At 39.2% G+C, this 17331-nt stretch overlaps 2 protein-coding genes across 4 annotated transcripts; one reads left to right on the top strand and one right to left on the bottom strand.

Annotated features, from left to right (window-relative positions):
- Positions 1–634: 634 nt before the first annotated feature.
- On the top strand, positions 635–2433 carry LOC109797012 (BPS1-like protein). Its single transcript, XM_020356894.3, has 2 exons — positions 635–1681; positions 1764–2433. The coding sequence occupies exons 1-2, from the start codon at positions 1325–1327 to the stop codon at positions 2343–2345; spliced, it is 939 nt and encodes a 312-aa protein (XP_020212483.1). The 5' UTR covers positions 635–1324; the 3' UTR covers positions 2346–2433.
- Positions 2434–2835: 402 nt separating this feature from the next.
- On the bottom strand, positions 2836–9792 carry LOC109797011 (serine hydroxymethyltransferase 7). 3 transcript variants are annotated; one of them, XM_083077104.1, is made up of 5 exons: positions 8466–9792; positions 6967–7369; positions 4552–4644; positions 3842–4046; positions 2836–2981 (listed from the first exon to the last, which is right to left on the bottom strand). In XM_083077104.1, the coding sequence occupies exons 1-5, from the start codon at positions 9375–9377 to the stop codon at positions 2849–2851; spliced, it is 1746 nt and encodes a 581-aa protein (XP_082933230.1). In that variant the 5' UTR covers positions 9378–9792; the 3' UTR covers positions 2836–2848. The 3 variants fall into 3 exon arrangements, with proteins under 3 accessions (XP_082933230.1, XP_020212482.1, XP_082933229.1); XM_020356893.3 differs by lacking the exon at positions 2836–2981 and having other exon boundaries at positions 3542–4046; positions 8466–9789; XM_083077103.1 differs by lacking the exons at positions 2836–2981; positions 4552–4644 and having other exon boundaries at positions 3542–4046.
- Between the last annotated feature and the right edge of the window lie 7539 nt (positions 9793–17331).

The raw sequence follows: 17331 nt of genomic DNA, 5'->3' as shown, positions 1-17331 counted from the left end.
TTCAACAGAGTTGCTAAGTGGTAAAATAAAATTTCCGACATGATTATATAAGAAAATAAAAAGGTACCCTTTGTGACCTCATCCTTTTGTAAGGTGCTTTGTTGTGACGAGTGCCCATATTAATGTTCATGTGTGTGCAATTCCTTCTTTGCCTATCTCCGATTCTTTATTTACTTTCCAATGAAATCTTGGAAGACCAACATGCTTCTAAGACGTTCCATTCTCCGAAAACCCACGAGCACTAGTTTCAACCAAATTTAATAACATGTTACACTACCCGATGCATAATTTAGATTGCTGGGTAATGGTCCCCCATTCTCCTTTTTCCCAACCAGGAAAATAAAAAATAAATAAAGTCATCCATATAAATAGCAATTAAAGGAAAAAGAATCACATACATTACATATACTTTGCCAATATAATAAAGGAAAGGAAATACTTTGTGACATTCAATTAGTGACTAAAAAACGATCCATGAATTAAGATTTAAAACCCATTCGGTATGATGCACATATTATGGGACCCAGTTGCAATACTGAACAATGATGAAACTATGCAACTCAAAATCTGTTTTTCCTTTTTCTACCAATATATCTGTCGCTTGATGGGTAGTAAGGCCTACTCAATCAATGGCATGGATATGTAGTATTATTATTATTGTTATTATTATTTAGCTTGCTAATGGCTTGAATTAAAATGATACTATAGATGAGATTTGGATTATGCAACTTCGAAGTTAGTGCTCTAAATTTAATATAGTAGATAGAGGGGATTGAGAGGAGGGTATGAGGAAGCATGATTCTCTTTTGTCCAAATCCTAAGGTAATACTAATTATAATAAAAGTGGTAAAAGGTCTGAAAAGAGTGATTTATGTATGGTAGAAGATTACAAGTTAGAAGTTAGAAGCAAGGTGATTTGGGAAAAACAAAAGTTCAAATTTCAATAGAAAAGAGTTGAACAAGAGACAGCACAATTCAGTAGCTCGAGGAAGAATTTGAGGAAAGAAGGCAAAGGCTTGGTTTATACTTTATACAGTCAAACCTTGCATCAGGCCACCCATGAAAAACTCAATCTCTATAAAAAAAATAGCAAAATCTGAGTTACTTAAAAATAAATTAGGAGGTTTGGTTTGTTGAATTAAAGGTGGTGTATTTGATTTTATGCATTAGATTAAAGAATGAAAATGGGAGGCATATTAGGAAGGAATGATCCTTTCCCCTGTGTAGGAAACAGCCATCATTGCGCCCAACTCCACTCTCTCTCAATTTAAATAACTCTTCTCTCTCTCTTTCTCTCCCCTTTCACTGATTCACTCAAAGAGTAATGGATCCTTCTTCCACCAACTCCGTCAACGGCTTCTACTCCTTCCTCACGCGAGGAATCGACGATCTGGAGAGAGTGTTTCTCACCACAAATTTCATGTCGATTCAATTCCTCCAAAGGGCACTCTCTCTGCTCAGATCCTTCCACACGCAATTGACACTCCTCGTTCAGAAGCTCCACCTCCCCCTCGGCGACAAGTGGCTCGACGAGTACATGGACCAAACCTCCAAGCTTTGGGAAGCCTGCCACGTCATCAAGTCCGCCGTCTCCGCCATCGACAACTACTCCTCCGCCGCAATAAACATCGCCACCTCCCTCGACTCCCACCGCCACCTCACCCCGCACCTCTCACGCCAGGTCACTATTTTATTTATTTATTTATTTTTGTTTCTTAAAAAGACAATTCTTTTGGGTGAGATGATAATGGGTTATGAAACAGGTTATGAGAGCGATATCTGGGTGTGGCAGAGAGGCGGTGGGGTTGGAGGAGGAGAATCGAGGGTTAATGGAGAATCGGATAGAGCCCTTGTGTTTGCGGATGGAGGAGAGGGTGTCGGTGGAGTCGAAGCTGAACGGGTTCAACGGGTTTAGAGGGGTGTTGTATGCAATGAGGAACGTGAGTTCGTTGCTGCTGATGATACTTTTGTATGGATTGGTGTATTGTTGGGGGGAGTGGTCGGAATTGGTGGTGGGGGGGTATGAGGGGTGTTTGTTTTTGGGGTCGGCGTTTATGATGTCGACGGCGAGGTTGCAGCGGCGGGTGGCGGCGGAGATTGGGGGGGCGCAGGGGATGTTGTTGCATGAGTTTGGGAGGTCGAAGGTGGCCATGGAGGAGCTGAGGGGGGAGTTGGAGAAGGGGGTGATGGAGTGGGAGAGTGTGAGGGAGAGAGTGGAGAATGTCAGGCTGTGTTTTGGGCTTCTCAGATCTGGGGCAGACAACATTGTTGCTCAGATTGATGATTTCTTTGACGAGATTGTCGAAGGGAGGAAGAGGCTTTTGGACTTTTGCAGTCATAGGTGAAATGAAACCAAATCACACAGGTCTCTGTCTGCCTGAAAAAAAAAACAAAAAAAAAAAGGAAAATAGAAACAAAGACAAGGTAGAGGAACAGTTGATGGGGTTGTTGTACCTTTTTTTTATTAACCCTTTTTTTTATAATTAATATTAATATTATTATTATTATCACTTGGGGTCTTCCTCTTTTGGTTTTTCAGTTACTCACAAGTAAAGAAGGTTCTCTCGAATTGAATTTGGTTCTGGGTATGAAAACAACATTGACAATGGATTAATGAAAGAAAGAAAGAAACTTCGATTCCTCCTCTAATTGTTTGCAGCCAGGGAAGAAAGAGACAAAAGGTGTACGAGGGGTAACAGGAAAAGTTAAAAAAAGTTAAGACACTGGTGACTGCACACACAGTAGTGTGTATGATGTTATGGGGTTAATTTTAAATTGCTTTTCTTTTTTTCTCTCTTTATTAAAGATTGAATTTTGAAAGAAGGGTTTTGGTTGGCACAGAACATGACTAATCATTCGTTATAGTCCTGAAAGGGAGGCTTAGAAGGGTAGTGAAAAGAAGCACTCTCAGATTCTTGGACTGCTTTAATGTGAAAGGCAGCTTCTTTTGCTCTCGGGAAGCTTTTGTCTGATTCGGTTCACTTTGAAAGCAATGGAGATGATGATGATGAAAACTTCATCTCACCACATTCTCCCATTGCCTGACATCTCTTTCTCTCTCTTACTCACACTCACAATTTTGTTCTGTTTCATTTTTTTTTTCAACTTGTCCTTTTTGGGGTTAAGGGATGTTACAAAAACCTCAGCGGTCACTTTCTCACTTGTAACCGTATCTCATGCTTTTTGTCCCTTGCCGCAAATTCATGCCTTGCCTCCTCATAAGGGTTCCACATGAATAATGCTTTAAAACTAAACAATAAAATAAGATTGAAAGTGCAGACAGAGACAAAAAAACAAGAGTAATAGTAATAGTATATTGGATATCATCCACTCCGGCATGCTTGATGCCAAACGGGCAGAAATTGTATTTGACCCAGCCTAAAGCAATGGTCATTGTCCAACAATTTACCCACGTTAAAAGTAGTGTTTTAATGTACAAATGAACAATGACAGCTTCTCAATAAACTTTGCTATTCTCATTTTAATTTATATATGCCAATATATTCCACGCAATAAACAGGAATAACAGAAGAAAAGCATATCCAATAACAGACTGTAAAATAATTCAATTAACGTGGTTTAGTAACATTTCTTTTCATGCGTTTTCTATCACGACAATTTCTTCATAATAAAAGAAAGGTAGCCACAACTAAAGTTGTGGTTGAAGAAGAGGGACATTGCTAACTGTGATGTGTAGCGGCTGCATGACGATTTGATTTCCATTTCCATATGTTATTTACATAAGCTAACTAACTAGTAAGAGCAAGGGGAAAAAACCTATAAAAAAAATAATGATGCAATAAGTGTGTTTACACATCAAAATCAAATATCGAATCCTGGCATTGCAAACTGGGTGCTGAATGTCTCAACCCGATTTCTGAGATCAGAAATTTCTTTATTATTCTGAAGGCCCTTGAGAAAATCTTTGTATGATTTCCCATGTTCCCTTTGAACCTTGCCGGTAATCTGAGCTGCCCTCAGAAGAAAATCAGCTATGGTCTCAAAGTCTTCCTCTAAACAGCCTCTTGATGTCATTGCGGGAGTACCTGAATAAATTACCAATGAAATAAAGCAACGTTAGAACATAAACAAAACAAAATGGATAAGACTCAACAGTAATTTGATTTAACATAGAAATTATATAGCAATATAATTGGCTTGAAGTACACAAACAAATGTGACTTAGAAGATACACGATCATCTATGCTCTCCTGCACTAGGAAGTGGTAGGCTGTAGTAGGCATGATAAATACCCAACTTTTTTCTTTACACCAATCAATTCCCTAACACTAACAGATATGATATTTGAGGGACCATTTACTAAATATGTGGAACTATGAGCTAACAGGAATTTATTATAATTTAGAGTTTGATACTTGCTGCATAAAACTAATCACAAGCTATGCAGTAAGCATGGACATTTAATGGCATGGCAAGCATACAATATTTGCTGCACCAGAAATCATATTCAATAGGAGAAATTAAGTAGATTGAAACTATATTACTATACTAATACCATAGCTATAGTTGTACTATATGGGAGGTACATACCAATTCTCACTCCTCCAGGAGAAATCGAACCATAAATGGCACATTTATTGAGAGTGATGTGACACGCCTCGCAGACCTTCTCATAGTTTCTGTCTGTAATACACAATAAAATTACAGAGGGCATGTTGACGTCAATTTCAGGGACATAATTTACATGAGAAGCAAAAAGGAGTATGCGAAATCACGAGTAGCACACACAGCGCGTGCATAAAGGAGCTTAAAATTTGAAATACTCATTAAAAACAAATATATACATTAGCATCTTTTGTCTTTACTACTCAAAATTCAAAACAATAGAGGCCAACTTTTTTATTCTTTTCCCTTTCATCACGATTCCCTATTGGGAATGGATCCTCTGATATACATAGCAAATCGTGTTTAAATATTGTTTTCATGATGTCTCTTCAAACAAAATATTAGATAGATCTCAAATATTTAATATTTAAAACTCAGAGGAGAAAGATAGACACAAGATTCAAGCATGACTTCGTCATGTTAAAACTTGAAACAGGATGATCCCTTCCTGTCCCCTACCCCCAGCTGGAAACAGGATGATCCCTTCATGATATTTGTTTTAGGAATATCTGTCTCCATAGTCATGAATTTGCAAAAAAAAAAAAAAAAAAAATCATGGTTAAATTCAAGCTGGAATTTCATGCCTCAATCATGATTTATCTAGTCAACACAACTTTAAGTATGTATATTCAGAATCCAAGACATAGTCAAGAATTGCAAAGACAAAAATGCACATGTGGATTTAACTCGCCCAATGTGAGGAAATGTGTAAACGGAGAAAGTGTGGATATATCTATCATTAATTTAATGGTAATTATGTTTACAAGATAATTTAATAAAAATTAACAGTGAAAATACTCTTAATTTTTTACTTCACATCTTTTCACTTTAGAAGGATAAAATCTATGTATGGACTTGCACTGACAGAGTCTTTTGGTTAGAATTTAGAAAGTCAACCAAAAAAATATAAGGATAGCCCGAGTCAAAGCAACTGATCTAGCAAAAACCATGCAAACCCATGGCAGTTTTAAATGAACAATTTTTTTTACACAACCACTTTAACTCTTGGCCAATTTAGATATCTCATGCATGAAGATCAGCCTTTTTTCCATTGTTTCTTCAATGTAACCAGTCAATAAATCATCAATGTACAACTTGCAAACCAACACCTCTTCAAACATAGTTTAACTTTAAGCTTTTAATCCATCAAGTCTCTTGGCCTTAACTGATACTCAAATATTGAATTGTATCCTAATCTCTTAAATCTTAGTTGCTGTTTGAAATCAATTAAGGAGATTAAATTAGGAAATACATAACAAAAGAAACTAAGTATTCAAATTCAGATCCAATTATCCAAAATCCAGATGAAGCCTGATGTCCAGCTCAACAAAATATTGCCTATAACACCCGAAGTTGGGGCGTGATTTACTAATTTATCATGTTCAAAGTTTTCAAAGAATCTGAGTAAGATAAAACTAGGATTATGTGCTATCTCAAGGAAAGAGTGCTACCAGTATGTTTGAACTTTGAAGTTTAAACCACATGGTGGCAAAATGAAAACATGCCAAATCAAATTAGCTTACATTGTAGTTATTGTTCCCAGTTATTTTTATAATAAGTACTAAAGCTTACCCGGTGGGATAAGGACCGGTAGTTGTTATAGTTATATAATTATTATATGCTTTGGTTTCTATACACAAGTTGTGAGGTCCATAGTTTACATAAGCTCAGTGTGTACACATTTCACAAAATTAGGTAAGTATTGATCTAGTTAGATACTAATTAGGGTTTAGGGTTAAAAAGGTAATATGATTTACTCAATTGTAATATGATAATAGGTAATTTTAAACTAAAAACATTTTATGTATGTCTTCAGTGAAGTTATGTAAAATGAAATTAAGATTAACTTGCATTGAAATACCTAACAAGGTCAAGTAGAATGAGCATACAACTTTAATTTATTAGGACAAAACCATGAAATTAAGGGTTTGTTTGCATAAACTTTTCTAGAAACACTTCTAGAAGAGCAAAATAAGAAGGAAAACTAAAAAAGCTTCTCCATACACTAAAATTAGTGTATGCATGAGCTGTTCTATAGAAATTCTCTCCTATTAGTTTCTCCAAAATCTTATTTTTAACTCAAACATAACTGACTTTAACTTATGGAAAAACTTATTTTGATTTTCCTTCCTATTTTTCCCTCCTAAAAGTGCTTCTAGAAAAGTTAATCCAAACAACCTAAGCCACTTCTATGTTAGTATAACTTTCCATTTCTAGATGCTAGTACACCAAAATATAACCCATTATTATTAACAGCAAAAAAAAGGCATTTGCATTTCAAATTCAGTTAGAATTTAATATATTTGCAAAATAAGAATAGAGGCTGATTGAAAAAATTACCAATTAAGCCACGTGCTGTTAGATCCCATAGCAACAGATGATTGTCAGTCCCACCAGTGACTAATCTGCAATTTTTTCTCGACAAGGCAGAGGCTAATGCCTGTGCATTTCTCTTCACCTGCTGCATGTATGCTTTGTACTCTGGAGTTGCAACTTGTTTAAAAGCAATGGCAAGTGCAGCAATATGATTATTGTGGGGGCCTCCTTGTAATGATGGATACAAAGCAAAGTTTATTTTCTCCTCAAAATCATAATTACTGTCATCTCCATAATTATGGACGAAACCTTGCCTCCTTGGTTTTGCCCCCCTTCTATAGAAGATGATGCCTCCCCTTGGACCTCGGAGACTTTTGTGGGTGGTTGAGGTAACAATATCACAGTAGTCAAACGGACTAGCTACTTCCTGTAAAAAAAATACCATTAATATACTTTAAAGCACATTTAGCCAGATAATAGAAAATCAGAACCCTATGCAAAGAGCCAAACAAATAAAGGGAACAGCACATTTGGCACACAACCATTTTAGAAATGAAGGAATGCCAAAACTGTAGCAGAGTTGAAACACATGACATATCTTCAATTAAATATATTATATATACAATTTTAATCCATGCATATTTCCCAGTCAACACAGGAAATTCAACTTCCACCCAAAACATAATCAGTAAACCACACTGACTTTTATGTTTCACAGAGGTGGTTAATGAAAATAAAAACCATTATACAATTTCATATAGAATTTCCATTCAAAAGGCAATTTCATCAAAATCCAAGCATTTTAAAATTCTGGGTAGGATAGGGAAAAACAAAGAAAGAGTAGGCAATTTGCTTTTGGTTTTTCCCAATCTCTAGAACTATACAAGAATTTTTATCCTTGTCTCAACAGTTCCTCACAACACTTTAGATGGTAAAGAAAGGTTATTGTTGATTGAAAAATCAACTATTCAGATTTTAACAATTTCACAGTTAATAATCACAATCTAAATTGTTTTTTAATCAACACTTACATATCCCTCAGTTTAGAGGAGCCAAACCCATTAGTAGTATGCACCATAGCTAAATATCAAATTATATTAAATTATTTATTTTCTTCAAATAATAAGTATTTATATGAGAAGAACATAAGGTAAATGAATTATACTTCTCTTATTAATTGAAGTCAACTTATGTACACATCTTTTATCGAAATCATCTCATCTAACTTCACCACAAACAAAGATGCATAAGTAAATTTTAACTAATGAGAGAAGTTTAATTTATTTTATCTTCTTATTTTCTTCTCTTTTAAGTAATCATAGAAAAGTTTATCTAAACGGACCTAAAGCTAAAGATGTCAAGTCTACGCAACTCTATCATACTAGTTTTAAAACATATAATACAACTACCTCTACAGTCTGGCCTCCAAGGAAACCTGAATCAGAGCTCCATCCACATTCAAAAAAGCATAAACAATTACAAAATCGTTAACATAATTTAAACAGAGACAAGGGAGCAAGCACCTTAGCCGCCACAAGACCACTGATATGAGCCATGTCACACATCAACACGGCTCCACACTTATCAGCAACCTGCCTGAACCTGGCATAATCCCACTCCCTGGGGTACGAACTCCCCCCACAAATAAGTATCTTGGGCCTAAAATCCAAGGCTTTCTCCTCAAGCTTATCATAGTCAATATAACCAGTCTGCGGATTCACCTTATAGGGCAAAGTCTCAAAGAAAATAGAGGCCGCAGAAACCTTCTTCCCCCCAAGGGTATAATAACCATGACTCAAATGCCCCCCAGAAGGCGAATCCAAACCCATTATCCTATCCCCGGGATGCAAAATCCCAGTGTACACAGCAAAGTTAGCAGAAGTACAAGAATACGGTTGAACATTAACACCCCAATTGCCAGGGTGAAGATCAAACGCCACCAACGCACGCTGGCAACACAGAAACTCAATCTCATCAATGTGCTGATTACCCGTGTAGTATTTCGCACCAGGCATTCCCTCAGAGTACTTGTTGCACAAATGGCTCCCCAAAGCTTCCATCACTGCCCTGCACACGAAATTCTCCGAAGCGATCAATTCAATTCCCTTGAACTGTCTCCGTTTTTCCTTCTCCATGATGTCGAAAATCTCGGGGTCCGCCACGCCCAGTGGCTGGTTCCACCACCCCACTGCGGAATCCACCGCCACGCGCTTCGAAGGGAAACACGAGTGTTGGTGACCCTCTGCCTTCCTCTTCACGCGCTGGTCCATGAAGTTGATCGTTTCGCTCCCTTCTTCTTCCTCTTCTTCTTCTTCTTCTTCTTTGGCGCGTCGTTCATTGAATATCCGCCACGGAACAGAGGAATCACAGAGTGTTGCTGCCGGTGACGAGAGAGGGGCGCTCAGCCCGAGAGATAGACCCGGATGAGAGTCCATGGGTTGACCCGAAATTGGAAAGGGGAAAAGTTTGCACTTTGAGCGGAATTGAGGTTATGGGTCGGTACAGCAGCAACAACAACAACAACTACTACAGGAACAGAGAGAACAGGGGAATGAAACAGAGGAACAGGGGAATGACGATGAGGAATGTGTTGAGGTAGAAAGAGAATACATGGGAGTAGAGCAGAGCAGAGCAGATAGAGAAGAGTGAAGAAAGGTAAAGAGAAGGAATTATGAATTATGAGATATGAAAAGAAGAAAGAAAGGTAGATAAAGAAGCGATGGTGGATGAACCTGGATGTAATTAAGGAGAGAGCAGAGTGTTGGTAGCGTGAGGACTATGCAAATGCAAATGCAAATGAATATGCGAATGTAGCAATTAACGCGTTCAACGTGGAATGGGAAAGTTGGGTTGGGGCCATAAAATCTAAACAAGACATTAAACCTTAATAATCACCAACACTGGACGCAATGAGGTCTAGATTCATTTTTACATGTTCTTGTGGGTCGCAGTCAACGATTCACAACATTGTCCCACCCTATTTATTATTTTTCTGCTACCAGATTATTTTTTTTAATTTTTTGTGACTTTCCGTTACCAATTTTTCTCTAATCAAATCTGAACCAATGGCTTTAAAGAATATTATTATGCTCAGCTGTCTATGCTACTGACATCTGTTAAGGGAACAATTTTGTGAACTTGGCTATGTTCAACTTCACCGTGAATGTGTTAAGGGTTTAGGCTTCAAGAATATTTAATCTTTTTTAATTATTTAAAAATTAATATTAAATTGTTTTATAACTTAAATGTGTGTGTGCCCTCCTAGATCGAGAACCTTCTCAACAAGGGTAGATCGGTCACATATCAATATAGTAGACGTACCTATTATTTTGGTTTGTATGCATTTATTTTGCCATTAGGATTTAGTGTTTAATTACCTTTAATTATCCTATCAGTGCGAGATTTGGACCACCTTTTGGGAATTACATTACGGAAGAGGCACGTATAAGATAGAATTAAAAAGACAAAAAGGACGACGGATAACTTAAAGTGAATGTTGTGGCCATGGTTACTTACTAAGATTTATCCTTGGGTGCTTTCTTTGACCACTAAATATAATTTTTAATACACAACTTTATGTTTAATTTCTTATATTTCTAGACATTCATTAGTGTTTAGGTATGGAAAACATTCTACAAAAGTAGATAGTCATCCATGTACAAAACACCTAAAAAAATGTGTCATAATTCTAGATTCTCTAGAAATAATTTTTAAACATCTCGATATCATTACATTAATTACAGTAAATATTTATAGTTTTTAAAGTTAAATTATTAGGATTTTGTCTTAACTAGGTAAGCAAGTGATGCATAGGTCCGATTGAATATACCTATATGCATGCAACAAATAAAGATTACAATGAAAGATATTGTGTTTGAAAAACGTTGATCCAACATAATCTATGTTTTTTTCCAATCCACATGTATTGTTGTTTTTCTGTTTAGAGTATTAGAATACGTGAAAAGTGATTATGTATGTGGCTTCCCGACTCCAATCCAAACATATTAACCCATTGTTATTTACATTTTGCATTTCCATCCACTTTGACATCTCATTCGAGAAAAAAAAAAAAAAAAGATTCTTAAATTTTTAATGAGATCTCCCTCTTAATTCTTATCTACCAAAGTATATGTGTTTTCTATTTTTAGTTAATTTTCGTCTATGTCATCAAGTATGCTCTATTAGGTAAAGATGGTGTTAGGTAGCAAAATGTTTGTGTCGATTTAAAAATACTTTTTGTTACAAAATTCTCAACTCTTAATTTTTAGTCATCATAAAATTTAAAATTTTATTTTCTGTCTTCAATTTTTTTTTTTTTATCTTTTTCTTAAAAGGCTTCAATTATTTTTTATCTAGTTATAGTTTTTTTAAACTATCTGTACTGTCTGTACCGCGAAGCCAAGCTCCGAGCTCGGCATCACAGCACAAGATGAGGTCGGGCACGCGCTACGCGAGCTCGGCATTTAAGCAGATCATAACTGATCTCGAAGGATCTCGCTTCATACGAGATCCACTATCTAATCTTATCATATCTTATCTCAGGCCCAAGACCCAAAATAACCCTAATTCACACTAAGGTACGTGCATTACTTATACGAGACTAATACTCACACAAACACTAACTTTAGCATCGGAGTCTCTTTTGCAGGTACCACCCCCATCTTGGAGCATCAACGTACCAGTGAAGGAGGCTCACCGATCTTACCTGGCGGATCAGCTCTACAACAGATTTTCGGTAAGAACATTTGGCGCCCACCGTGGGGCCGATCAAGACAGCTCTTATCGGCCACGCTTATGATTTTCACCAGAAGCCATAGTAGACGCACAACAGACGACGCAAACCACTCAACTACCATGGATAACGAAGCATCGTTGAGGAGGCTAATCGATCAGGTCGAACAAATGCGGCAGCAACACGCCGCTGACCTACAAAACATGCGTGCCAAGCACGACACTGACCTAGCGGCAATGCGTACCGCTAATGAGGCCGACCTGACGGCGCTACGCGCCGAGAACGAGCGAATCCGCGCTCAACTCCCTCGACACCACTTCGATCATCCTCCTCATACGAGCAACCATAATGAGGAGGAGGAGCACTCAGTCTCCCAATCCCGGACTGCAACTAGGGTCCCAACCCCCAGACCTGCTTCACATCGGTCTCATGCACCGACGCACAAGCCGACCCATGAAGTCAGCAAGGCTCCTACTCATGCCGCGGGAGATCAGGCAACCTTCCGCCGCCACCCTTTTGTGGATGGCATTATGGAGACACCACTCCCTTATGGGTGGAAGTCTCTCCACCTCGACCGCTACGATGGCACGACGGACCCAGACGAACACATCGACCTATACACAACACAGGTAAATCTCTACACCAACAACGATGCTATCTTGTGTAGGGTGTTTCCGACCTCACTTAAGGGGGCCGCGCTCAACTGGTACACCCAACTGCCTGTCGAATCCATCGACAGCTTCGGCACCCTAGTCCGGAGGTTCACTGCGCAATATGCGACAAGCCGACCTCACCATGTCACTTCAGCCGCCCTGGCCAGTCTCAGGCAAAATGACGACGAAACGCTCCGGACATTCATGAAACGTTTCGCTGCCACCTCGATCAAGATCAGGAACCTGAATCCCGAGGTCGCCCTACATGCCATGCTCATGGCACTCAAGCTCGAGCCATTCATCGACAGCTTGTGTCGCGAGTCTCCCTGCGACATGGACGAGCTCCGCGCCCGCGCTGCAGGTTACATTCAGATGGAGGAACACTCCGCCTTCCGTGACCAGGTTCGCAGAAAAGGACCAGCGAAGCCAGAGCAGGGGCACAACGATAAGGTCAAAGTCAACAATGACAACCAGTTCAAGAAGTCGGCTAGGGCAAACAGAGGGGGGAGGTATGACTTCTACACTCCCCTGAACGCACCCAGAGTCCACATCCTGGAAGAAGCCAACAACAACAACCTACTCGCCCTTCCACCACCAGGTCACACTCCCAACAGCGCCGACAAGTCCAAGCACTATCGGTACCACAGGAACCACGGTCACACCACGGAGGAGTGTCGCACGCTCCGGGACCGTATCGAAGAGGTCGTCCAGGCAGGTCACCTCGACCAGTACATCCAGTGACAGCAGGGTCACCGAGGAGGCTATGGCGGTCGGGGGCGTGGCAGAGGCCGAGGTTCGGGAGCTCGCACGGACCAACCCTCTGGCTCCCAACAAAATACCGGCGCCGCAGTGCAGTCCGAGATAAGCCAGGAGACAGGGACAGCCCCCTTACGGGAAGTGATTAACACAATCGCAGGTGGTTTCGCTGGGGGCGGTGCCAGCAGCTCGTCCCGAAAGAGGCACCTGCGGAATGTCAACTGCATCCACTCTACCACCTCGGCCTCGCACCAAAGCTCACTGCCGATCTCCTTCTCTAAGGAGGACTACGCGGGCGTCGGCCCCAACCAGGATGATCCGATGGTTATCATGGTGGAAGTCGCCAACTGGGAGGTACAAAAGACACTCATTGACCAAGGAAGTTCGACCGACGTCCTGTACTGGCCGACGTTCCTCAGGCTAGACGTCCCCCATTCTCTCATCCAACCTCACACGGAGCCCCTAGTCGGCTTCGCAGGAGAGCGAGTTCACACTCGCAAGTACGTAGACCTACTAACAACTTTCGGGGTACCTCCGGATACAAGAAGAATCATGGTTCGATACCTCCTCGTGGAGGCCAATACCTCCTCTAACATCATTATCGGGAGGCCAACCTTGAATCAGCTCGGAGCGGTGGTATCTACTCCGCACCTCACCATGAAGTTCCCAGGGAATGACAGTAAGATCATCTCCGTCAGAGCAAATCAGAAGACAGCTCGGCAGTGTTATGCCGACAGTCTGAAGATCTCCTCGTCCGGCAAGCAAAGCAAGGGGGGTCCCCCCACCGTAGCTCCTTAAGTTCAATTTCTCTTTTCTGTATGAACGAAGTTGTGCACTCTTTTCCTGCCTCAGTCCTTGACTAAGAGGGTTTTTAACGAGGCACACAAAAATGATCAATAAAATCACTCATTTTGCTCAATCCACATTCTTATTTATTGGTTTTATAAAGGACGAAATCGAACCAACCTCTCTCACTCTCATCCGAGGTCGAGTCCGAACCTCGTTAAAATTATGAGGTCGAGTACGAACCTTAACACTCTTATCTGAGGTCGAGTTCGAACCTTTACAACGTGCTACGTAACAAACATACAAGGTCGAATCCGAACCTTAGAACAATTCACTCTACTTCAATCTGAGGTCGACTTTGAACCTCGGCGCTAATAAATTAAGGTCAAACTCGAACCTTCACGGAAACACTCACTTAACGAAAAATCGAGGTCGAGTACGAACCTTGACAAAATTCATTTTACTCCAAATTGAGGTCGAGTACGAACCTCAATACGCTCACCCGAGGTCGAGTACGAACCTCGCCAAAATTCGTTTTACTCCAAATCGAGGTCGAGTATTGATGGAACTAGTTGAAGTAGATTGATGTTTCTTCAAGAGTTCCATGCTAAGGACCGAAATGCCTTGAGGTTGACACCTTGAAGATTCTGAAAACTCCTTTGAAGAAGCTTCAATGGAGTAGAAATCTTAGAAGGAGGTTCGGTTACTTCTCTTGGATGAAGAAGCTTGAAGAACCTAGGTTAAGGTTTGAAGAACTTTGGAGAATCCTTAGAGTAGGTGTTCTCTACGGTTTCTATGAGTGACTCTTGAGAGAGAAATCAGAATTTTATTTCTCTAAATATTCAAAAGTGAGTACAAGTGTAGGAAAATCAAATATATAGGGGAAGGTAGCTTGTAGGAGAAGCTAACCTTAACCATGGTTCACTAAGAACCATGGTAGGGTTAACTTAAACTCCCACGGTTTAGCTAGCTTCTAGGAGAAGCTAACCTTGACCATGGTTCACTTAAGAACCATGGTAAGGTAAGCTAACCTTACAAAGGTTTAGAAGCTTGCAAGACAAGCTTCAAACCTTTGAAAGGTAACAAGCAATTTTCGGCCAAAGGAGAAGGAACTAGCTAGGCGGCCTTGAACACATTTAGCTCCATGATTTAATTTGAAAAACTTTGATTTGATTTAGTTAGGTTCATCATATGATGATGAAACCTAGCTAAATCAAATCTATGAAAAATTAGGAGCAAAATGAGTCCAATATGCAAAATTTTGCCTAGGCCCAATTCTGGCCCAATTACTTGTTACACCCACAAGCATTACTAAATGTCACCCCCTTTTCCCTACTGAAAAAAATATAAAATGAATGTATCAACTAGGGAGGTTAAATGGAGTTAAACTCTCCAAGTAACCTACCTTAAAATCAATATACAAACACTAGTTAAAAGTAAGTAAAATGCCTCACAAATACAAAGGCAAAAAGTGAACCTATACAAAGAAACTATGTACAAATATATGAAAAGGTCTTGAAGATCACCCCATTCCTCTTGGTTCTTTTAGGATATCACCTCTTGGATTCCTTGGCCTTGGCCATAGTCTATCATCCCCTCCCTCTTGAAAAAGATTTGACCTCAAATCTCGAGGGTCTTCATGATTATTGGCCACACCTACAAATATATAATAAAATTCATTAGAGGTGATATTCTCAACAAATAAATGTGAAAGGAAAATCCTAGAAGGAATCCTTTCATGGAACCTAAAGAAATTTATGACACTAGACCTACTAATATAATGAATAGGATCATCTCCTAAACATAGACTAGGTATATTTCTAAATCCTAAAAATGTGCTTAAGCTAAAACTATAGCACACTAAAAATTTAATCCTAAAAACTAAAATATCTTGCCTAAAGTACCCTATGTGGTAACCTAGGCATTTCCTAGAAAATAAGGAAAATACTACTAAGAAATTTCCTAAACAATTTTGGATTATATTATTTGTTGGATGGTTATGAAAAGAATTTGTCACAAGGAACCTTGAAGGTTCATATGTTATATCCAACAAATAATATATTCCATAAATTGGGTGCATTATTGACACAACTAAGGTAGGACAAGTCCTACGAAAAGGAAGGCTATCTACCTTGGGCACCACCAAGGAAGTAGCATGAGAAGTAGAACTAAATGAAGTCCACTTCTCCTTCACAAAATCTTGAAGTTGAGATTCTTTTTCTTTAAAAATAATGGATTTGTGAATCTCTTCTTCAAGACTAGTGGCAGCGTGAGGGTAAGAGTTAAGGTCTTTATGAATAAAGAGAATAGTTTTCATAGATTCTTTAGTGATAAAGCAATTCTCTTTAGACATAATTCTCTTAGAGGATATTTCTTCCTCTTTACTCTTCCCTACCTTTTCTCTTTTTCTTTTGTTTTTCATTTGTGTTTGACCCTCAACCACTTGTTGAGGTGAAAGAGGATAAAGTACAAATTTCTTTTCCTTGTGAGTGAAGGAAATTTCATTAGTAAGACCATTATGTATAGTTTTCTTTTCAAATTGCCATGGTTTTCCTAACAAAATATGACAAGCTTCCATTGGTACTATATCACATAAAACTTGGTCCTCATACTTCCCAATGGAAAACTTGACCTTCACTTGTTGGTCAACTACTATGTCGTCATCCTTATTAAGCCATTGCAAATGATAAGGTTGAGGATGTGACATAGTAATTAAACTCATCTTTTTAACCAACCTAGTGCTACAACAATTGCACCATGAACCACTATCAACAATGAGAGAACAAGCATTATTTAAAATATTACATCTTGTATGAAAGATGTTCTCTCTTTGTGATAGGGTACCACTAGGTTGATTATGAAGGATTCTCCTAAGCATTAGGAGCTCTCCTTCATAAGGATAAACTGGCTCCACTTTGGTCCTTTGAAGCTTTGTTTCAACCTCACTCTCACTAGAAGAGGAGGTAGTAGTCTCTTCTTGACTACTATAAGTGTCATGCCCCCTTAAGATCATGACTTTCTTTGTAGGGCATTGAGAAGCAATGTGGCCTCTCCCTAGACACTTGAAACATTTAATATCACTAGTCTTTGTGCTAGTGTGTGGATTGTGGGTACCTTTACCCTTCTCTTTGTTTTTATCCTTATTCTTAGCTAATTCCTTAGAGGGTTCTAAAATATTTTTCTTTTCAAAAGATTTTTCCTCCTCCATGTAGTCTTTCTTAAGAGATCTAGAGTGGGAGCCTTCTCTTTTAAAAGAAGATTTTCTCAACATTTGTTGTTCTACCCTTACACAAAGTTGGACTAAATCATTTAAGTCCCTGTAGGGTAGTAGCTCCACTTGGTCTCTAATCTCTAAGTCAAGACCACTTAGGAATCTAGCTACAGTGGTGGCTTCCTCTTCCCTAATACAAGCCCTCATCATTAAAAGCTCCATTTGTTGCCTGTACTGTTCTACAGACAAAT

This window comes from Cajanus cajan, chromosome 6 (genome assembly GCF_000230855.2).
Source record: "Cajanus cajan strain Asha chromosome 6, NIPB_CcT2T_4, whole genome shotgun sequence".
NCBI lineage: Eukaryota > Viridiplantae > Streptophyta > Magnoliopsida > Fabales > Fabaceae > Cajanus > Cajanus cajan.
This window is presented reverse-complemented; position numbering and strand designations above follow the sequence as displayed.